The sequence below is a fragment of the Zeus faber genome, assembly GCF_960531495.2.
Source record: "Zeus faber genome assembly, chromosome: 12".
Lineage (NCBI taxonomy): Eukaryota > Metazoa > Chordata > Actinopteri > Zeiformes > Zeidae > Zeus > Zeus faber.
In genome coordinates this window covers 32862690-32886250 of record NC_137196.1, presented here as the reverse complement: position 1 = coordinate 32886250, position 23561 = coordinate 32862690, and the positions used below count along the sequence as shown (strand labels likewise).

Genomic DNA, 23561 nt, shown 5'->3' with positions numbered 1-23561 from the left:
ACAATAAATTGCTCCTGGCTTGTTCCACCTAGACTCCTCTCTACAATAAACTGGTGTCTACAACCCATCGTCTTCTGTGTCTCTGTGCTGGAGGGCCCTGAAACGCCACTGGGGTGGTGTGTGGTAGTGAAACTGCCACAGTCTTTAATATAAACTTGAACATTACTTTCATTCCTCCTCCCTCCCTGTAGTGTTTCAACTCCCAGTTTCAGCTGGTTAAGCTGGTTAAGCTGGTTATGGTAGTTAAGGTAGTTAAACTGGTCCACGATGCCTGGTAGCATGCAGCAGGGGGCGTTACAGGAGGTCATTGTGGCTGCTCAGGGGTTTCTTCAGAGGAACGCTTTGTAGAAGAGCCTGGAAGAAGAAACAGTTTAACTTCAGGTTAGTTGAACTATTTAACCATTTATCTGCATGTTCATGTTTTGAGTTTTTTGAGACTAACCCAGACTAAACTCTGAAGCTTAAAAACAGTTCAGTTTACTTATTGAAAGGCTTGAGCTTAACCCGGTAAGAGTTGAACCTTTTTAAACCCTAGGTTAACACCGTATGAACCCTCTGAGCCCAGCGGGAGCGTGCACCGTCCCATCCTGTGGGCAACATGTTTAATGAACGCTCATAAAAACAGAACAGGGCTAGAAGCATGATCAACAAACAGTTCTGGATACTAGATTCCAACGTAACATTGGAGCCCTAAATCACAGCCCTTGCCGTAGCGTCAGGTGGATGCACATCTGGAACGATTTCATGCCATGCCTTTCCTTTTGGCTCACTCTAAAGTTTATACCTGCCCCAGCGTGAGGGTGCGAGGGGAGTGCGTGATGTACATGACATCAGCAGGTGGTGGTGCCGTGGTGCGTGGGGACCTACGCGATGTTGTGAACTTGGCGCGAGGAGCATTCCCTGGAAACGCATTGGACGTGATGGGAGATCAGTGTCGTGTTGGTTTATTTGTTGGACAACATTGAACCACAGAAGTCAGATGTGAAATTCCAATTCTACAGATAACTGCTTGACGCAGAGACTAAATGGTAAACGCAAACAGCTCAACTCAGGTTGGGTGATTTTATTGTAAATGAACAGGGTCGTTGTAAAGTTCTGTTTACAGGTAAAAGGAGATGTTTTAATTGATGTTTATGTGCAGTTTCTTTATGGAGAGTCTTGCAATGAGGCAGAATAATTACACATTGTGACTCAGTTGTAGAATGGAACGGTTCAGTCAGTTCCTCTGTCATGAAGAGCTGAGCAGGGCAGGGGTTCGAACCCCCTCTCCTGGCTCCATGCACCCAGCCGACAAACCAACTCCTTTTCCGTGGTCTCATCGCTTTAACCGCCGTGAACAACACCTCTTCCTCGGCTCAAGCTCGGATGCTGTGCGTGCAGCCATGTTTTCTGTTCAGCGTCTTCTTCATGTACAACTTCCTGCTTCACCAGGTACGTTCACTCTACTGCCACCTGCTTTCTGACAATACCGCAATGGAGAATGTGCCAGACAGACGCCCTGCACTCTCTGCCTGGCACAGAGGTATAACCAGGGCTGAACCCTGACCAGACCCTAACCGGGTTCACCTGATCAACCTGTTGGTCCAGTTAAGGGTCACTGCACCACTGACCAGTAGGAGGCGCTGCATGTACAGAGGCTCCTCCTCTTGCGCTTCCTGTTTGGGGGCAGCGATGCACCAACGCTGAAACTCCGCCTCCAGCTCGCTGCGGCTGAACAGAACCACCGGGTCCAGAAGGTTCTGCTGGACCTGATCCACCAGGTGCTCCTTGTAGTGCAACCTGGAAACCAGCCCTGGGTCATACTAGGAATACTGGAAATAGTGGTTTATAGTGAGTATACTGGTGTGGTACTGGTGTCCTACTGGTGTGGTACTGGTGTGGTACTGGTGTCTTACTGGTGTGGTACTGGTGTGGTACTGGTGTCCTACTGGTGTGGTACTGGTGCCCTACTGGTGTCCTACTGGTGTCTTACTGGTGTGGTACTGGTGTGGCACTGGTGTTCTACTGGTTTGGTACTGGTGTCCTACTGGTGTCTTACTGATGTGGTACTGGTGTTGTACTGGTGTCTTACTGGTGTCGTACTGGTGTCCTACTGGTGTGGTACTGATGTGGTACTGGTGTCCTACTGGTGTGGTACTGGTGTCCTACTGGTGTGGTACTAGTGTCCTTTGGTCCTTACTGGCAGAGCCCCCCCTGGTTGCAGGTGGCGGGGCGGGAACAGGCCTCCTCCATGCGGCTGATGTGGTATTGATATTCTACTGGTGTGGTACTGGTGTGGTACTGGTGTCCTACTGGTGTCCTACTGGTGTGGTATTAGAGTTCTACTGGTGTGGTGCTGGTGTGGTACTCGTGTCCTACTGGTGTGATACTGGTGTCCTACTGGTGTGGTATTAGAGCCCTACGGGTGTGATACTGGTGTCCTACTAGTGTGGTACTGGTGTCCTACTAGTGTGGTATTAGAGCCCTACTGGTGTGATACTGGTGTCCTACTGGTGTGGTATTAGAGTCCTACTGGTGTGATATTGGTGTCCTACTGGTGTGGTATTAGAGCCCTACTGGTGTGGTATTGATGTCCTACTGGTGTGGTACTGGTGTGGTACTGGTGTCCTACTGGTGTGGTATTAGCGTTCTACTGGTGTGGTGCTGGTGTGGTACTCGTGTCCTACTGGTGTGATACTGGTGTCCTACTGGTGTGGTATTAGAGCCCTACTGGTGTGATACTGGTGTCCTACTAGTGTGGTATTAGAGCCCTACTGGTATGATATTGGTGTCCTTCTGGTGTGGTATTAGAGCCCTACTGGTGTGGTACTGGTGTCCTACTGGTTCTTACTGGCAGAGCCCCCCCTGGTTGCGGGCGCTGGGGCGGGAACAGGCCTCCTCCATGGGGCTGTTTTCCTCTGCAAGCTGCAGAACTGGACATGCACCTCCTGCAGCTTCAGGGAAATCTGATCAATAATCAATAACCCCAATTACACCTCAAGGTAAAATGGAACATGGTGCCCAGATTTGAAGGGGTTGTATCTGAATAACAACAAAAATTAAATAAATTCAATTACTTTTTTAATGTTATGATTAACATGTCACCTTGAATCTAACTGTAAGGGGTCAGATGTGTATAGTAGAAATAGGAAGAACCTACAGTACCTGCACTCGGCCACGAGGGGGAAACTCTGTAAAACTGAAACAAAACCACGTTCACTTGTCAGGTCACCATGGTTACCGCAGTTTATTACACAATGAAACTGCCAAGACTATAGCATGTATTAACACACATTATCAACGCCAACCCTAACCCTACTGTAGCAGTTATCAATTCAATACACCTTATCCGGCTTGAAGGACTGATTCACACCAAGAAGCAGCACCGCTACCTGCAGCAGCTGGAGGAGCCGGCTGCTGCTCCAATCCCTGAGGTGGTACAGACAGTTCCTGGGATGATGTGCATGGAGGCCCTTAGCGCTGCAGGAGGCGGAGAAGCTGCAGCTCTGTTGGGACACAACATGGAACCTTGTAGACGATCAAGATGGTCCAGTGAGCACCATCTACCATCAGGAGTTTTATCTCATAACATCTGCTTGTGCATTTAGAATAGTGTTGGCTGCAGCGCTCACGGCTCCCAGGCTGAAGGTCTGGCTGCAGCTCCCACAGAAGTGATGCTGACACTGGGAGCACCTGAAGTGGAGACACCCCCCCCTGGACAGGTGGAAGAGCAGTCGGCAGTTTGGACACTCTGCAACAGAGTTAACACAGCGCTTAGCTGGGAGGTCTGTAGAGTACTGGTGGTGGTGGTAGTTAGTCACTGGGAGGCCTGTCCTGTGCTGGTTGTGGTAGTTAGTCACTGGAAGGCCTTTCCTGTACTGTTGGTGGGAGTTAGTCAATAGGAGGCCTGTATGGTACTGGTGGTGGTAGTTAGTCACTGGGAGGCCTGTCCTATACTGGTGGTGGTAGTTAGTCACTGGGAGGCCTGTACAGTACTGGTAGTGGTAGTTAGTCACTGGGTGGCCTGTAGGGTAGAAGTGGTGGTAGTTAGTCACTGGGAGGCCTGTACAGTACTGGTAGTGGTAGGTAGTCACTGGGAGGACTGTAGGGTACTGGTGGTGGAGCTGAGAAAGTGATTTTTACAGCTTCTCCTCAGATTAGGCATTTGAAGAACACTTCCTGATGAGCTGGTGTCTGTTAACAATATTTTATCTATTTATTTGAATATGCTTCAAAGGTATGGATGAATATTTTTCACATTTTGTCGTCTCTGCCCAGAGCAACACCCCTCAGCCTCACTGGCTTCACTTTAGTTAGCATGTTCGAGGTTCTCTCAGATCCTACCGATGTGGCTCCGGCTCGGCAGCTGCAGCGTCCGGCGCTCCGGCTCATTGCGGAGCTGCCACCGTTTAAACTCCTCACAGGAAACTCCCTGGTGCTGGGGGGCCCACTGCACAGAGATTGAAATCATAGTTGTAAATATGGTCGCAAGTGGCCATTAACAGGATTCAAGATCATTTGGTGCAAGCTTTACAGAGACATGAGCTAGGTGGAGCTCAGTGGATTCTTTGACTCTGTTGCGGAGCACTTTTGCATGGATACACGGACCAAGAGTAATGGCCTTTTTAACGTTAAAATTTTAACTTTTAACTTAAGCGCCACCATCTGGCCAATCTGGATAATATTTGTTTGTGAACCATTTGCAACAGAATATCTATGCATGTGCCAAATTTCATATCACCATCATTTACCATCTCACTGGAAATTGCGCATTTCTCAAGAACCGGAAAAGGGAATTTTACAAAAACAATAGGGTTTCACCCCTACGGGTCTCAATCCCTAATTAGAGATATGAGATTAGACCAAATAATATTATAATGTAATTAAATAACCTATATGATTTAGGGTCAGAGATATGAGATTAGGGATATGAGATTACAGCAGATGAGATGAATTGTGATTAGATTATAGATATGATGAGATTATAGATATGATGAGGTTAGAGATATGAGGTTAGTTATGATGAGATTTGAGATATGAGGTAAGAGATAAAATGAGATTAGAGATATGATGAGATTCGATGAGGTTAGAGATATGATGAGGTTAGAGGTATGAGGTTAGATATGAGGTTAGAGTTATGAGATTAGAGATATGAGGTTAGAGTTATAATGAGATTAGAGATATGATGGTAAGAGATATGAGGTTAGAGATATGATGAGGTTAGAGATATTAGGTTAGATATGAGGTTAGAGTTATGATGAGATTAGAGATATGAGGTTAGAGTTATAATGAGATTAGAGATATGAGGTTAGTTCAGGTGCTGCTTGGTGTGTTACACTTACTGCAGATCGACATTTAGAGCAAGTTGTTTTCTTACAGTTTGGACATTTCATCATCAGCTGCTCAGCTTCATGCAGCACGCCGAATGAGCACTGCACACACCACACACACACACACACACACACACACACACACACACACACACACACACACTAAAATATCATATATTTAGTTTTTCATCTGTGTTCTGTGGAATTCTTGTGTGGTATGACATTGGTAGGGAATAACCTTTATCTGCACTTTATTGGGGAAATTTCAACCTATGACGTTACTTTTTTCGGAACCCAAATCTCGGATATTATCAGCCTACCGCTATATGGGTCGGGTGGTACATTTCTAGAGCTTTCCCACGGATTACTAGTCCCCCCAACTCTGCAGCTTGCTTACATGAGCACACCAGCAGAAGTTTGGCATTTCCTGCAGCGCTCGGTCTCTCAGCTTCTCCTGAAACAGCTGGTGGCTCTGAGGACCGAGATGGTGTCTGATCTGCAGGAGACACCCAGCCGGGTCAGAACCAGAGGATGGGTTAGCATCAAACAGCAGCCTCAAAGCATGGAGTCCAGATGGTGTCCTGTCTCCCACCTGGGTTTCCTGTCTCCCACCTGGGTGTCCTGTCTCTGGTTGTCCTGTCTCCCACCATGTTGTCCTGTCTCCCACCATGTTGTCCTGTCTCCCACCAGGGTGTCCTGACCCTGGGTATCCTGTCTGAATGTCTTATCCCTGTCTCCCACATGGTTGTCCTGTCTCCCACCTGGTTGTCCTGTCTCCCACCTGGTTGTCCCTGTCTCCCACCTGGGTGTCCAGCAGGTTGAAGTAGTCCATGCTTTGCTCCCAGCCTCCACAGCCTCTGATCTCAGGCTGGCTGCAGAGTGGACAAACCAGCTTGTCAATGCTCTTCTCCCTGATGGCGGCTGAGAAGTAGGTCTTGAAACAGGTCTCACAGAAGGAGCAGGAGCAGTGGGTCATGGTGACCATCTGAAGAAGAACGTCAATTCACAAACATCTCATTTGTTCAACTGACCCTTGGTGCTCCCGTCCAGACAGGGATCATTACCTTACTGAAGGACAGCTGCTCGGCACAGATTGGACAGCTGTGAGACAGGTATCGGAGAGCGGAGGACAGGTCTCTGTTGGACTGGACCGCCTCCAGAACGTCGTCCGGGTTGAAACATTGACCTTCCATGGCCAATAAGCTGCCAAACGTGGCAGCTTTGTCTGGGGGAAGGCTAGCCTGGAGCAGGAGCTGAGAAAGGAAGGTAGATATGAGAGAAACAGGAAGGAAGTAAGCTTAGAAGCTTCCACCCTGTTCCTCACCTGGTCATGCTCTGGTCTCTTAGGCTGGTTCTGGGTCTTGTCAGGGTCATGGAGTGCTTGGTCTGTCCACAACCAGAACCAGACAGAATCGGTCAGTCATACCAAAACAGGAAAAAAAACCACCAAAGACTGTTTTTGACAAAATAAATCATTTGGATATTTAATTTCTTCTGACCTCTAGTGGGGGTGGTCTGACCTCTGGTGGCAGTCATCTGGCTGAGCTGCATGTTCCTCAATAGCGGGCTCACACTCTCTGGCAATTAGTGATGAGAAGTTGGCCTATTTTAAGGGATTGGTTTCTTGACAAGTGACTCAGTAAATAGATCTAATTTTCAGTCTCTTGGTGTATTTGATTCAGTTTAACGAGTCAGAGGAGTCTGTTCAGCTCTGAGTTGTGAACAGATCAGAACAGAACAGTTTAGACTCTGAGTCGCTGCATTTACTGAATCCCCAGCAAACGACTCTTCTGTTGGAGTGACTCCAGAATCAAATACCAATTTTACACCGAAATCAGTGGGTAAACCCGCTAAAAATAGGCGGCTGGCGCCTTTCCCATTGCCAGGAGATATGCCGTTCTTTTTTTTTTCTGGGGTGTCACATTTGACGTCACAAACACGCTGGAAAAGGGGCGTGTCATGGTTCAAGTGTGATTGGGAAATAAAACAGTAAAGGAGACAGCAACTTATCAAACAACATAAAACTGTAAAACTTTACAACACTACAATGGAAGCAGCATGGAGTATCCATGCCGGTGCACCGGTCCTTCATCTGCAGGGAGCGGAGAGGCTCCGCCAGTGCGGAGACCGACTTGGGGCAGTGCTGCAGTCCTTCGGAGCCCAGCGGGGAGCGTGGGGGTTCTCCGATGTGGTCCCCACGGAGCGATTCTCTCACTCAAAACATTTCATGGTCCCATGGGAAAAAAGTCATTAAATTCTGATTTTGGGTTCTAAATGGGATATGAAATGATGGAATGATACACAGATATTCATGTCTATTTACTCGCCAACGTCCGGACCCACTTCAACATGCGTCACATTGCCATGCGTCGCAGTGGCCAAAATTAGCGGGTCGGTGTCATGTTTCCATCAGAGCCTATCAGAGCCGGAACCGATAAAAACCTGTGTCTATTGCAGGGTTCCCACAGATGACTAATGCCAGATGTTAGTGGGTGTAACCGGGTGTTTTGTGCAGTGAGAAAGGGGTAAAAGATTGAATCACTACAAATGAATCATTTCACTTGCATCACTACCTGGAATTAAGATAAGGCTTACAGGTCTCAGGGAAAATTCAAGTGTTAGTGCAAGTAAAAAAGAGAGAAAACTAAAATATAATCAATAATATTTTAAATTGTGTTATCCCACGACTCTGTGAATCCTGCGTTCTTGTTTGTCAGTAGCAGCAACCAGCTGTCAGTTATTTCTGAATAATGACTGCTGTGTTTGTAAGACTGTAGCCACGGCAACCACTTCTCGTCCTGGTTCCTCATATCGCTCCATCTACATGCTGGGGATGGTAACTCAGGAGGTAGAGCTGGTGGTCTAGTGATCCAAAGGTTGCTGGTTGGATCCCAGGCTCCTCCTGCTAGCATGCTGTAGTGTCCTTGAGCAAGACACTTAACCCCTAATTGCTCCTGATGGCTGCGTCCGTCGGTGTTTGAACAATTGTAAGTCGCTTTCGATAAAAGCGTCTGCTAAATGACTAAATGTAAAATGTAAATGTTCTCTCTAAGGCTCCTCCCCTGGTCTTCCTCTGGTCTCTAAGGCTCTTCCTTCGAGACAGGAGGAGGAGCCTGGGAGGAGTGCTGACTCCACCTCACCTGGTGATGGAGGGGGGAACAGTGGCCTGGGGGAGGAGGAGGGGGGAGGAGCACTGAAGTCTATCCCCAGCAGCTCCTCAGTGTACGACCTCTGCATGCCCTGGCCACTTCTCTCTGATTGGCGATCAGCTGCTGCAGGGGAGGGTCAAGTGGGTTTAGGTGATTAAATGTCACAAACACATGAATATTAATTTTACAATTATTTTTCATAACTTTAGTTACTGTATAAATAACTGTTTAAAACGAAGACTATCAGGAGGAACGAGAAATAAACATCAAGGTGAAACACAGTAGAAGACGCACGTAAACACTACAAATTAGTACAACAAACCAGTACCACCAACCGTTACTGGTACCACTAACCAATACAACTAAGCAGTACTGTTCCAGTACCATTAACCAGTACTAGTATTACTAACCACTATAGTCCCAGTAATCAGTATTGTGCCAGTACCACTAACCAGTAGCACTAACCACTTACCTGGTAAGTTGGAAATAAGAGACGGACGTCTGGAGCTGAAAGGACACAGAGCTGATGTTGAAACATCTGGACTAGCATTTAGCTTCTAGTAACATTTAGCTTCTGGTAGCATTTAGCTTCTGGTAGCATTTAGCTTCTGACATGGATTTAGAAGCAGATGTTGTGAAAGATATTGATATTATTGTGACGAAACAGTAAAGGCTATTTACCATGACACTCCAAGCGGGACAGGGAGCGTGGCATACAGGGGCGTGGCCTGCTGGAAGGCCCGCCTCATCTCAGCAACAAGTCCTGATAGGCTGGACACATCCTTGGGGTGGGGGGGGGGGGGTTAACATAAAACGAAGGCAGCTTTAAACCTTTTTTAGTCAAACCCTAACCCTGTAACCCAAACCATGACCATAACCATAACCATAACTCTGCACCCCAAACCATAACCCTGCACCCCAAACCATAACCGTGCACCCCAAACCATAACCATAACCCTGCACCTCAAACCAGACACCCCAAACCTTAACCATAACTTTGAACCCCAAACCATAACCTGCACCACAAACCGTAACCATAACCCTGCACTCCAAACCATAACCATATCCCTGCACAACAAACCAAAACCATAACCCTGCCTCAAAAGAATAAAAATAACCCTGCAACCCAATATAACCCAAACCCTGCACCCCAAACCAATACCCTGCACCCCAAACCATATCCCTGCACTACAAACCGAAACCCTGCACCCCAAACCATTACCCTTCACCTCAAACCATTACCCTGCACCCCAAACCATATCCCTGCAATACAAACCAAAACCATAACCCTGCCTCCAAAGCATAAACATAACCCTGCAACCCAACTGTAACCATAACCCTGCACCCCAAACCATTACCCTGCACCCCAAACCATAACCTTGCACCCCATTCCATAACCCTGCACCCCAAAGCAAAAACATAACCCTGCAACCCACACTATATCCATAACCCTGCACCCCAAACCATAACCCTGCAACCCAAACTATATCCATAACCTTGCAACCCAAACTATATCCATAACCCTGCACCCCAAACATTTACATTTACATTTACATTTAGTCATTTAGCAGACGCTTTTATCCAAAGCGACTTACAACTGTTCAAACACCGACGGACGCAGCCATCAGGAGCAATTAGGGGTTAAGTGTCTTGCTCAAGGACACTACAGCATGCTAGCAGGAGGAGCCTGGGATCGAACCAGCAACCTTTAGATCACTAGACCACCAGCTCTACCTCCTGAGCTACCATCCCCCCAAACATTACCCTGCACCCAAAACCGTAACCACAACCCTGCACTCCAAACCATAACCAAATCCCTGCACTACAAACCAAAACCCTGCACCCCAAACCATTATCCTGGACCCAAAACCATAACCATATCCCTGCACTAAAAACCAAAACCATAACCCTGCACTCCAAAGCATAAACATAATCCTGCAACCCAACTATGACCATAACCCTTCACCCCAAACCATTATCCTGGAACCAAAACCATAACCACATCCCTGCACTACAAACCAAAACCATAACCCTGCACTCCAAAGCATAAACATAACCCTGCAACCCAACTATGACCATAACCCTTCACCCCAAACCATTATCCTGGAACCAAAACCATAACCACATCCCTGCACTACAAACCAAAACCATAACCCTGCACTCCAAAGCATAAACATTACCCTGCAACCCAACTATGACCATAACCCTGCACCCCAAACCATAACCATAACCCTGCACCCCAAACATAACCCTGCACCCCAAACCAGACACCCCAAACTTTAACCATAACTTTGAACCCCAAGCCATAACCTGCACCACAAAACATAACCATAACCCTGCACTCCAAACCATAACCATATCACTGCACTACAAACCAAAACCATAACCCTGCCTCCAAAGCATAAACATAACCCTGCAACCCAACTATAACCATAACCCTGCACCCCAAACCATTACCCTACACCCAAACCATATCCCTGCACCACAAACCAAAACCCTGCACCCCAAACCATTACCCTTCACCTCAAACCATTACCCTGCACCCCCACCGTAACCATATCCCTGCACTACAAACCAAAACTATAACCCTGCCTCCAAAGCATAAACATAACCCTGCAACCCAACTATAACCAAAACCCTGCACCCCAAACTATTACCCTGCACCCCAAACCATATCCCTGCACTACAAACCAAAACCCTGCACCCCAAACCATTACCCTTTACCTCAAACCATTACCCTGCACCCTAAACTATATCCCTGCACTACAAACCAAAACCATAACCCTGCCTCCAAAGCATAACCATAACCCTGCACCCCAAACCATAACCCTGCACCCCAAACCATAACCCTGCACCCCATTCCATAACCCTGCACCCCAAAGCAAAAACATAACCCTGCAACCCACACTATATCCATAACCCTGCACCCCAAACCATAACCCTGCACCCCAAAGCATAAACATAACCCTGCAACCCACACTATATCCATAACCCTGTACCCCAAACCATAACCCTGCACCCCAAAGCATAAACATAACCCTGCAACCCAAACTATATCCATAACCTTGCAACCCAAACTATATCCATAACCCTGTACCCCAAACATTACCCTGCACCCAAAACCGTAACTACAACCCTGCACTCCAAACCATAACCATATCCCTGCACTACAAACCAAAACCCGGCACCCCAAACCATTATCCTGGACCCAAAACCATAACCATATCCCTGCACTACAAACCAAAACCATAACCCTGCACTCCAAAGCATAAAGATAACCCTGCAACCTAACTATGACCATAACCCTTCACCCCAAACCATTATCCTGGAACCAAAACCATAACCATATCCCTGCACTACAAACCAAAACCATAACCCTGCACCCCAAACCATAACCATAACTCTGCACCCCAAACTATAACCCTGTACCCCAAACCATAACCATGCACCCCAAACCATAACCATAACCCTGCACCCCAAACCATAACCCTGCACCCCAAACCTTAACCATAACTTTGAACCCCAAACCGTAACCTGCACCACAAAACGTAACCATAACCCTGCACTCCAAACCATAACCATATCCCTGCACTACAAACCAAAACCATAACCCTGCCTCCAAAGCATAAACATAACCCTGCAACCCAACCCCAAACCATTACCCTTCACCTCAAACCATTACCCTGCACCCCAAACCCTCACCATATCCCTGCACAACAAACCAAAACCATAACCCTGACTCCAAAGCATAACCATAACCCTGCACCCCAAACCATAACCCTGCAACCCAAAACATAACCCTGCACCCCAAAGCATAAACATAACCCTGCAACCCAAACTATATCCATAACCCTGCAACCCAAACTATATCCATAATCCTGCACCCCAAACCATAACCCTGCACCCCAAAGCAAAAACATAACCCTGCAACCCACACTATATCCATAACCCTGCACCCCAAACTATTACCCTGCACCCAAAACCAGGGGGGCGGTAGCTCAGGAGGTAGAGCTGGTGATCTAGTGATCTAAAGGTTCCCGGTTCGATCCCAGGCTCCTCCTGCTAGCATGCTGTAGTGTCCTTGAGCAAGACACTTAACCCCTTATTGCTCCTGATGGCTGCGTCCGTCGCTGTTTGAATAATTGTAAGTCGCTTTGGATAAAAGCGTCTGCTAAATGACTAAATGTAATAACCCTGCACCCCAAACCATAACCCTGCACCCCAAAGCATAAACATAACCCTGCAACCCACACTATATCCATAACCCTACACCCCAAACAATAACTCTGCACCCCAAAGCATAAACATAACCCTGCAACCCAAACTATATCCATAATCCTGCACCCCAAACCATTACCCTGCACCCAAAACCGTAACCATAATCCTGCACTCCAAACCATAACCATATCCCTGCACTACAAACCATTACCCATTACCCTAAACCATAACCATATCCCTGCACTACAAACCATTACCCTGCACCCCAAACCATTACCCTACACCCCAAACCATAACCATATCCCTGCACTACAAACCAAAACCATAACTCTGCACTCCAAAGCATAAACATAACCCTGCACCCAAAACCATAATAATAAGTCTGTATCCCAAACCATAACCATAACCCTGCACCCAAAACCGTAACCATCACCCTTTTCAGAAGTTCTGATCTTTTGGACACATTGTCCGGAACAATTACAGGAAATGTATGCTGTGAATTCTGCGTAATGCGAGTCTTGCTAGTTAATCTATTGTAGCTAGAAGTACAAGCAACCTACTGTTGTCCAGTTGCTCAGGTAGGAGAGAGTGATGTTGCCATGGAGATCCACGTAGGGACATGCGGGGTTAATCACCATGGAAAAAGATGGACACACGGAACACCTGGGACGGCTGACTGGATGTGTCTCATGGAGCCAGATGCACACTGGGATGTTGTAGACGTTTCCTTGGGAGCCAATCCAGACACAACCAATTCAATGGAGTTCATCAATAAATATTACATATTAATTGTCAACAAGGTGCACTAACTATGTTACCTGGCAACCAAATGTAATAAGCAGATTACTAGGTAGGTAACCAGGGGACTAGGTAAGCAGGTTGGATAAGCAGGTTGCAAGGTAAAGAGGCTGCTAGGTAAGCAGGTTGCTTGGTAAGCAGGGTGCTAGGTAAGAGGGCTGTTTGGTAAGCAGGTTGCTAGATAACCAGGCTGCGAGGTAAGCAGGTTGCTAGGTAGCCATGTTGCTAAGTAATGCCATGGGCACACTGCACGACTTTCAGAGTCGTCAGATCGCTGCACTGTTCACACTACACCACTTTCTGTGTTGTGATAGGGAATCTTGCAGTCTTGTGGTTTCACACTGGATGACTGATCAGTGAAAGGGGGTTACACATAACAAGATCTTTCACAAGGAGGAATCCCCAACGAGTCTGTCGGGTCAAGCTACGTTTTATCATGAAAACACACGCGAGAATTGACACCGGGAATGACACGATACCATGTGCGGAACAGGATAACTCATTTTTTTATTTGATTCTTGATCACTGTAAAAAAAAGAATAAAAGCAAATTTTAAGATTTACATTAAAAACCTAGAGAAGAAAAGTTTAAAAAGGTAAGTTAAGCGTTTCTGGCTGCTGCTCCGGGCACTCCCGTCTCTCAGTCTCCTTCTCGACTCATCCCCTCCCCCCCTCATTAGCTATAGCTTGTTGCGTCACTCCAGACTCGATCCCCACTCGATCCCGACACGACTAGATATTAAACATGCTTGATATCTGGTATCGTTCCGCGAGTGCTCGGACTGCACTGCATGCAGTTCACAGCACACGCTCTTCGCTCACGGGAACGCAAATGATTTTCCTCTGATCTGAAGCTTTGGTCGGCAATCTCCAAAATCCTGTCGGTGAGCAGAAAATCAGCCCAGAATCATGTAGTCTGCTCCCTTAGTTTAACCAGGTCGCAAGGCAAGCAGGCCGCAAGGCAAGCAGCCTGCTAGGTAAGCAGCAGTGGTTCTCACCGTGGAGGGGAACAGGGATGGTCCCAGTCAGGTAGAGCAGCTTCTTCCTGTTCTGCTTCCTGGAACCTGCAGGTTCAGAACAACACAACACATCTTTGAGACTCTAAACTGGACTTGACCAGACAATAAACATATACTGTTAACAAATATATTGTTCCAAAACTACAATGAACTCCACAGAAACACCCAGAATAAATACAGTAGAAACACTGTACTTTGAGTAGAACAGTTATATTTACAGTAGAAACCTTGTACTTAGAGTAGAACCTTGTACTTACAGTAGAAACTTTAAATTTACAGTAGAACTTTTCTATTTACAGTAGAAACCTTGTACTTAAAGAGTAGAAACTTTACATTTAGAGTAGAAACCTTGTACTTACAGTAGAAATAGTAGGAACCTTGTACTTAGAAACTTCCTATTTACAATAGAAACCTTGTGCTTGGAATAGAAACCTATTTAGAGTAGAAACTTTATATTTACAGAAGAAACGTTATATTTACAGTAGAACCTTTCTTTTTACGGAGAAACCTTTTACTTGGAGTAAAACCTTTTTTACAGTAGAAACCTTGTGCTGAGACACCTTCTATTAACAGTAAAAACCTTGTACTTAAGAGTTTAAACTTTCAATTTAGAGTAGAAACCTTGTACGTACATTAGAAACATCCAATTTATAGTAGAAACCTTGTAATTGGAGTAGAAACCTATTTATGGTAGAAACCTTGTGCTTAGAAATCTTCTATTGACAGTAGAAATATTGTACTTACAGTAGAAACTTTCTATTTACAGTAGAACCTGTGTGCTTAGAAACCTATTTACAGCAGAAACCTTGCACTTATGAGTATAAACTTTCTATTTAGAGTAGAAACCTTGTACTTACAGTAGAAACTTACTATTTACAGCAGAAACCTTGTACTTATGAGTATAAACTTTCTATTTAGAGTAGAAACCTTGTACTTACAGTAGAAACTTCCTATTTACAGCAGAAACCTTGTACTTAGGAGTAGAAACTTCCTATTTACAGCAGAAACCTTGTACTTAGGAGTAGAAACTTTTTATTTTGAGTAGAAACCTTGTACTTGGAGTAGAAATCTATTTGCAGTAGAAACTTTGTTCTTAGAAACCAATTTACAGCAGAAACCTTGTTCTTACAGTATAAACTTTCTATTTACAGTAGAACCCTTGTGCTTGGAAACCACCTCTTGATTCCCGCCTGGGGCGCTGTTGGCACCGTGCTCCGGTGGGTTATCTCCCAAATAGGAGCCTTTCTGTGTGGAGTTTGCATGTTCTCCCCGTGCTCACATGGGGTTTCCTTAGAAACCTTCTATTTACAGTAGAAACCTTGTGCTTGGAGTAGAAACCTATTTACAGTACAAACCTTGTGGTTAGAAACCTTCTATGTACACTAGAACCTTGTACTTAAAAGTAGAAAATTTCAATTTAGAGTAAAAAACCTTGCAATTACAGTAGAAACTTCCAATTTATAGTGGGAACCTTGTACTTGAAGTAGAAATCTTTTTACGGTAGAAACCTTGTGCTTAGAAACCTTCTATTAACAGTAGAAATCTTGTACTTACAGAAGAAATGTTCTACTTACAGTATAAACCTTGTGGCTAGAAACCTATTTACAGTAGAAACCTTGTACTTAGAAACCTTCTATTTACAGTAAAGAACCTTGTGCTTAGAATAGAAACCTATTTACAGTAGAGAACGTATATTTACAGTAGAAACCCTGTGCTTAGATTAGAAACCTTTTATCTACAGTTTTAATGTTGTACTTACAGTAAAAACATATGTGACCCACCGCAGACTTTAGGGTCATGTGGCGGCTTTCGACTTTTTTTAGATCATTTGAAAGTGGAGAATGACAAGGGTGTGGCAAACTGTGTTTCCGACATAATCACCTCCAGAGTTTTACCCACACTTCGTTCAGCCAGCTCCCACAATGCAAATGGGGTTGCCAGACAAACAAAGCCTCATGGCTACTTAACATAATGCTGGATGGGCCAATCACAAACAGCGTTGAACAGTGTGAACAACACAAAACTATTTTTGTTTTTATAAAAGCTTTTATTTAACAGTAAGAATATACATGTTTTATAAATGTGGAATTGTTGTGGAGGTTAAAAGTACGGACACACACACACACACACAACACAACAAAATGTAGAGTCTATCAATTATGAGTCTCTGAAAATCTGCCAATCACAAACCTCAACAGACTTCATGGACTTGAAATCCGCTTTTTGAAATGTTCTCCAAGTCCGGAGTACTATCAGATTCAGCGTCTGTGTCGGAGAACTGACTATCATCGCGGAAAATTAAGTCCAGTACGCGGCGCTAACACTGACTTAGATCTATTGCACTGGTCAGATTAAGGTCCATGATATGATTTAGATCTTCCTCCACCCGCTTCCCTTAATCCATAACAATACAGGGAACTGAAAGCTTTCACAGACAGGTGAAACTGGATCCTCGTCTTGTTTACGGAAGTGATGTCAGTAACGCCAGCAATTCTTACTTGATGATACACGTTGGTACATGCCCCCTCCACAACATTGTCTCTGTGTGTTTGTAAAAGTAGTATGATTTCAAGGTTGAACTCTATCAAAACGGTTTCATATTGTGACTTCACATCACATGGAATATGGAGGAATGATCTTCACCTGGACGCTCGTTTTAAAGGAAACGATCGATCAGCATTGTTCAGCGCTGTTCAGCGTCTCGGTAAGTGAACTGCGTTTCCCCATTTAATCTAACGGGAATATTTAACTCCACGGTTTAACATTTTTCACTATGTATAAATAAAATAATTTATAATTAATGGGGCGCGTAATTTTTTGAAAATATGTTGAGAGATAAAAAAAACACAAAGGAAACAAATCTGGAAAAATCTCTCTTTCCTCAAGAAAGGTTCTTTCAACTTATCTGGCTGCTCCTGGCAATTTTAGAAATGCGCGAGATGGCGGCTTTTGCTGCGGTGGGTCACATACTTACAGTAAAAACCTTGTACTTAGACACCTATTTACGGCAGAAACCTTGTACTTAGAAACATTCTATTTGCAGTATAGACCTTGTACTTAGAAACCAATTTATAGTAGAAACTTTGTATTCCCAGAAGAAACGTTGTACTTACAGTGGAAACCTATTTACAGCAGAATCCTTGTACTTAAAAAAGTTTCTATTTACAGTAGAAACCTTGCACTTAGAAACTTATTTACAGTAGAAACTTTGGACTTGCAGTAGTAACCTTTTTAAAGTAGAAACCCTGTACTTAGAAACCTATTTACAGTAGAAACATTGTACTTAGAATCCTATTTAGAGTAGAAACCGTGTACTTAGAAACCTTCTTTTTACAGTCAAAATGTTGTACTTACAGTAGCCACCTATTTAGAGTAAAAAATCTTGGACTTAGAAACCGATTTACAGTAGAAATGTTGTGCTTACAGTAGAAACCTTTTACTTAGAAACCTTCTATTTACAGTAAAAACCTATTTACAGTAGAAACCTTGTGCTTGGAATAGAAAGGTTTCTGGTCTAAGCACAAGGTTTCTACTGTAAATAGGTAACAGTAGAAACCTTGTGCTTAGACCAGAAACCTATCTACAGGAGAAACCTTGTACTTACAGTAGAAACCTTGTACTTAGAAACCTTTTGTTTACAGTAAAAACCTTGTGCTTAGAATAGAAACCTATTTACAGTAGAAACCTTTTTACAGCAGAAACCCTGTGCTTAGAGTAGAAACCTTCGATTTAGAGTAGAAACTTTGTACTTACAGTAGAAACCTATTTACAGTAGAAACCTTGTACAGTGGTACCTTGATTTACGAGTGCTCTAACATTCAAGATTCAAGATTCAAGATTTTTATTTGTCACATACATATACATACTTCCATACATATATGCAGTGAAATGTAATGCAACGCACCCGGTGATAGCACACAATAAGTCCTAGGAAAAAATAAAAAAATAAAATAAAATAAAAAGTAGAAAATTCCTTTCTAATAGACCGACTAACTGACTCCTAAAACGTAATACAGTAAGTGGAATACTTATAGAATAAGATAAAAAATATATAGAATAAAATACAATAAAAATAAATTGAAATAAAATGGAATAGGTTGAAGGAATATGCCTATGTATATACAGATATGTGCATTTAAAGTGGCATGTGAATTAAAGTGGCATGTGAATGTGAATAGTGTGAGGTAGTGTTTGGGATAATACAGCACAGTATACAACAGTACGGCGCAGCAATACGGCATCACGAACAACCCTGAACAGTGATACAGTATGCGGTACAGTATGCTACATACAGTACAGTAGGTAGTGGAGCCTAGTGCATGGCTCAGTTAGGACCCCTGGTGAGGTCAGCATTGACAGTTCTAATGGCTTGAGGGAAGAAACTCCGTCTCAGTCTCTCTGTTCTCGCTGCGTGACTGCGGAGGCGCTTGCCTGACCGCAGCAGCTGAAACAGTCCGTTGTTGGGGTGGTGAGGATCCTTCATGATCCTACGGGCTCTGCTACTACACCTCCTGGTGTATAACTCCTGCAAGGGGGGGAGGGTAGTTCCAGTGGTACGTTCAGCTGAACGCACCACCCTCTGCAGGGCCCGCCTGTCCTGGGCAGTACAGTTCCCAAACCAGGCAGTGATGTTGCCTGTCAGGATGCTCTCCACTGCTCCAGAGTAGAAGGACTTGAGGATCCTCACCGAGACCCGGAATTTCCTCAGCTGCCTGAGGTGGTAGAGACGCTGCCTCGCATTTCTCACCAGAGTGTCTGTGTGAACAGTCCATGTTAAGTCATCTGTGATGTGGACTCCCAGATATCTGAAGCTGCTCACCCTATCGACAGAAGTCCCATTAATCCACAAGGGCGCGTGCGTCCTCGATTGTGATCCACGCCTAAAGTCCACAATCAGCTCCTTGGTTTTGCTGACGTTCAGGTGGAGGCTGTTGTCCTGGCACCAGAGTGACAGGTCAGCCACCTCCTCGCGGTAGGCCTTCTCATCGCAGTCGGTGATCAGGCCCACGACCACGGTGTCGTCAGCAAACTTGATGATGGTGTTGGAGCTGGACCTGGCCACACAGTCATGTGTGTACAGGGAGTACAGTAGGGGGCTGAGGACGCAGCCCTGGGGGGATCCTGTATTCAGGGTGAGGGAGCTTGACATGTACTTCCCCACCTTGACCACCTGGGGGCGGCCTGTGAGGAAGTCCAGGATCCAGGTGCACAGCGGACCATTCAATCCTAGCTCCATCAGCTTGACATTCGAGTTTTCCGAGTTACAGGCCGTCGTTCCGTCAATTTTTTGTATTGATTTGCGAGCAAAAATGTGAGTTACGAGGAGCGAGCTTCAGGTACGCCGTCGCTAGTTGGCGTGGCGAACGAATTTGGACAGCATCCCGCGTCTCACTCGTTCACATCATTACCTGACCATGGAAGGATCTCTTTTGTGCTTTGTGCTCGCATTTTGTGCATTTTGTGCAGTTATTTTGCCAAAAATAAAATTTCTAACCATGGGTCCTAAGAAAGTAAGTGCTGAGAAGAAGAAGCGGATAATGTCAATTGAATTAAAGCATGAAATCATAGAAAAACATGAGCGAGGTGTGCGTGTGATGGAATTGGCGAATTTTTTTAAGTTAAGCGAAAGTGCAGTGAAAAAATAAATAAATAAATGATAGCAATTATGTTCAGCAATAAAGTGTAGCAACAAACGAAAATGACCGAAAAAGCACAAAACAACTCCTCCAACCTCCTCTGCCTATCTCCTCCACCCTCCACCTCCGCCAGCATCTACCGTCGCCTGATGTCCAAGGTAAAAACACTTTATAAAACTAGTTTATTTCTTTACATTCTCTTTTATTATGTTTTTATACAATATTTGTTATTTATAAATAAATTTTTCTTAAAAACACGTAACAAAAAAAATTGGGGCGGTTTTTGGGGCGCTGGAACGGATTAATGGCATTTCAATTCATTTCAATAGGGAAAATTGATTTGCTACAAGAGCAGATTGAATTACGAGCTCTATCACAGAATGAATTAAACTCGTAAGTCAAAGTACCACTGTACTTAGGAGCCTATTTACAGCAGAAACCTTGTAATCGTGTCAATTACGCACATTTTTGTATTTTTTGTACTCATAGAGCTTAATCTCTTAAACTTGAACTTAGAAACCTTCTATTCCCAGTATAAACCTTTTACTTAGAAACCTATTTACAGTATAAACGGTGTACTTAGAAACCTATTTACAGTAGAAACTTTCTATTTAGAGTAGAAACCTTGTACTAACAGTAGAAACCTATTTACAGCTGAAACCTTGTACTTAGAATCTTTCTATTTACAGTACAAATGTTGTACTTACAGTGAAAACCTATTTACATTAGAAACCTTGTACTTGTGTTGATTACACTCATTTTAGTATTTTTTGTATTTTAGAGCTTATAGAGCTTAATCTCTTGAACTTGAACTGAGAAACCTTCTATTTACAGTAGAAACTGTGTACCTAAAGTAGAAACCTATTTACAGTCGAAACCTCATAATTAAAAACATTCTATTTACAGTAGCGACATTGTATTTACAGTATAAACTGTGTACTTAGAAACCTATTTACAGTAGAAACTTGCTATTTAGAGTCAAAACCCTGTACTTACAGTAGAAACCTATTTACAGCTTACCTTTACTTACTTAGAATTGTTATATTAACAGTAGAAACATTGTACTACAGTGGAAATCTGTTTACAGCAGAAACCTTGTACTCTTGTCGATTACGCACATTTTAGTATTTTTTTGAATTTTTAGAGCTTATAGAGCTTAATCTCTTGAACTTGAACTTAGAACCCTTCTATTTACAGTATAAACCTCTTCCTTAGAAACACATTTACAGTATAAACTGTGTACTTAGAAGCCTATTTACAGCAGAAACCTTGTACTTAGAATCTTTATATTAACAGTAGAAACATTGTACTTACAGTGGAAATCTATTTACAGCAGAAACCGTTTACTTAGAACATTTCTATTTACAGTAGAAACCTTGTACTTAGAAACCTATTTACAGTAGAAATGCTGTACTTGCAGTAGAAACCAATTTAGAGTAAAAACCTTGTACTTAGAAACCTTTATTTACAGTAAAAAACTTGTTCTTAAAATAGAAATGTTCTATTTACAATAGAAACCTATTTACAGTAGAAACCTTGTGCTTAGAGTAGAAACCTTTTTACAGTCAAAACTTTGTACTTACAGTAGAAACCTTGTACTTAGCAACATTGCAAATTTAGAGTAGAAACATTTTACTTACAGTAGAAACCTTCTATAGAAACAGTAGAACCATTTTACAGTACTTACAGTAGAAGTCCAGGTAGAGCCGCAGGTCACGGTAGGCTGCTCTTACTCCTCTGGTGTCGTTTAGTGTTTCTACTGGAAAACTGTATCCACACTAATGAGAAATACACACCAACCAGCCACAAAATTAAAACCACTGACACACATACATACACACATATAGATACATACACACATACATACACATATATATATATATATATATATATATATATATATATATATATATATATATATATATATATATATATATATATATATATATATACACACACACACACACACAGTATACATATACTGTTATATATTATTTTTATATATATATACTGTTATATATACGTATTATACATATATAATGTTATATATAATTATTATTATTATTATTATTATTATTATTATTATATACATACTGTTATATATTATTATCATATATATAGTGTTACATATTCTTATTATATGAGGCAGCAAGTGAGCAGTCAGTTGTTGAAGTTGATGTGTTGAAGCGGCGTAAGGATCTGAGCCACTTTGACAAGGAGCACATTGTGATGCTGGACGACTGGGTCAGAGCATCTCCACAAGCACAGGTCTTATGGGCTGTTCCCGCTATGCAGTGATTAGTACCGACCAAAAGTGTCCAAGGAAGGACGACCGGTGAACTGGTGAGAGGGTCATGGGGCCCAAGGCTCATTGATGCATGTGGGAAATGAAGTCTAGCCTGTCTGGTTGGATCCCACAGCAGAACTACTGTAGCAAAAAGTGTTGAAAAAGTGAATGGTGCTATGATAGAAAGGTGTAGAACACACAGTGCCTGGCAGCTTGCTGCGTATGGGAGCGCTCACAGTGTCCATGCTGACCCCCGTCAGCCCCTGAAAGCACCTTCAATGGACACGTGAGCATCACAACTGGACCATGGAGCAATGGAAGGTGGCGATCAGATGAATCACCTTTTCTTCTACATCATGAGGATGGGCAGGGTTAGGGTCCGAGCCGATGGAGCATCTGTGGGATGTGCTGGAACATCAAGCAAGATCCATGGGGGCCCCACCTCCAACTTCCAGGTCAGAGTCTGGTGGAGTCCATGCCTCCACGTCACAGCTGTTTTGGGGACACGAGGGGGAGCTACACAATATTACTGGTTATTAGTGGTGGTTTAATGTGGCTGATCCGTGTATAGATATATACACGGATGTGTACACTGTATATAAAGAACTTAACTATATAAGTAGTTTTTTTTAATTAAACTCGGATTATTTAGCAGGTAGATAAATGAACGAAATAAATACTCAAGTTACTACGATTTGAAATGAACTTCAGTGATTAACTATTGTATGACCGTATGTGTATGTATGTGACAAATAATCTCCTGAACTTGAACTTGTAAGATTTTTAGACTAGTTCATATATAAAAGCACATACTACACATTTAATGTCCACATGAACATAAAGTTATTATTACAATTATAATAGAAATGCGGTTGGACAGTCACTTTAAAGTGTATTTTCACCTCCGTCAGTGTTTGATGCTCAAGTTCTTCAGGAATCTTTGACATTTTCCACTTTGTAGAACGGCTAGCGGCTAACGGCTAGCGGCTAGCGACGACATGACTTCTGACACGGAATTTTCAAAGTAAAAGTCGATTACGTCTGGCGTAATTGTCTGACAGTAAAGAAAAAAATCTTAGAATATGATTGTATTGAACATTTTAACAGTTAGAGACGTAACTGTAACTCATTTGACTCAGATTCCCA

The 23561-nt window shown here is 43.5% G+C and overlaps 2 protein-coding genes across 4 annotated transcripts; both read right to left on the bottom strand.

Moving 5' to 3' along the window:
• Positions 1-223: 223 nt before the first annotated feature.
• Positions 224-8330, bottom strand: LOC307238235 (E3 ubiquitin-protein ligase RNF31-like). 3 transcript variants are annotated; one of them, XM_080011149.1, is made up of 13 exons: positions 6809-8330; positions 6634-6695; positions 6374-6562; positions 6112-6181; positions 5707-5805; positions 5322-5411; positions 4324-4429; positions 3612-3730; positions 3372-3485; positions 3145-3178; positions 2831-2945; positions 1611-1779; positions 224-354 (listed from the first exon to the last, which is right to left on the bottom strand). In XM_080011149.1, the coding sequence occupies exons 2-13, from the start codon at positions 6681-6683 to the stop codon at positions 295-297; spliced, it is 1215 nt and encodes a 404-aa protein (XP_079867275.1). In that variant the 5' UTR covers positions 6684-6695; positions 6809-8330; the 3' UTR covers positions 224-294. The 3 variants fall into 3 exon arrangements, with proteins under 3 accessions (XP_079867275.1, XP_079867273.1, XP_079867274.1); XM_080011147.1 differs by having other exon boundaries at positions 6112-6294; positions 6809-8328; XM_080011148.1 differs by having other exon boundaries at positions 2831-2927; positions 6112-6294; positions 6809-8328.
• Positions 8331-8351: 21 nt separating this feature from the next.
• LOC307238237 (tumor susceptibility gene 101 protein-like) lies at positions 8352-23404 on the bottom strand. The gene is made up of 7 exons (XM_080011154.1): positions 23318-23404; positions 21816-21906; positions 14472-14537; positions 13237-13403; positions 9140-9240; positions 8931-8965; positions 8352-8581 (listed from the first exon to the last, which is right to left on the bottom strand). The coding sequence occupies exons 1-7, from the start codon at positions 23360-23362 to the stop codon at positions 8358-8360; spliced, it is 729 nt and encodes a 242-aa protein (XP_079867280.1). The 5' UTR covers positions 23363-23404; the 3' UTR covers positions 8352-8357.
• Positions 23405-23561: the final 157 nt, after the last annotated feature.

What these genes read in the sequence shown, in the direction of transcription:
- LOC307238235 (XM_080011147.1), bottom strand. Translation starts at nt 6,860, where the DNA reads ATGCAGCTCAGCCAGATGACTGCCACCAGAGGTCAGACCACCCCCACT. An exon ending in TCAACCTGCTGGACACCCAG is followed by an intron (nt 5,806 to 6,111) that starts GTGGGAGACAGG and finishes TGTCTCCTGCAG; the next exon opens with ATCAGACACCATCTCGGTCC. An exon ending in AGACCTTCAGCCTGGGAGCC is followed by an intron (nt 3,486 to 3,611) that starts GTGAGCGCTGCA and finishes GTGTCCCAACAG; the next exon opens with AGCTGCAGCTTCTCCGCCTC.
- LOC307238237 (XM_080011154.1), bottom strand. Translation starts at nt 23,362, where the DNA reads ATGTCAAAGATTCCTGAAGAACTTGAGCATCAAACACTGACGGAG. An exon ending in GCTCTACCTGGACTTCTACT is followed by an intron (nt 14,538 to 21,815) that starts GTAAGTACTGTA and finishes CTGAACCTGCAG; the next exon opens with GTTCCAGGAAGCAGAACAGG. An exon ending in TCTTATTTCCAACTTACCAG is followed by an intron (nt 8,582 to 8,930) that starts GTAAGTGGTTAG and finishes CCTCCCCTGCAG; the next exon opens with CAGCTGATCGCCAATCAGAG.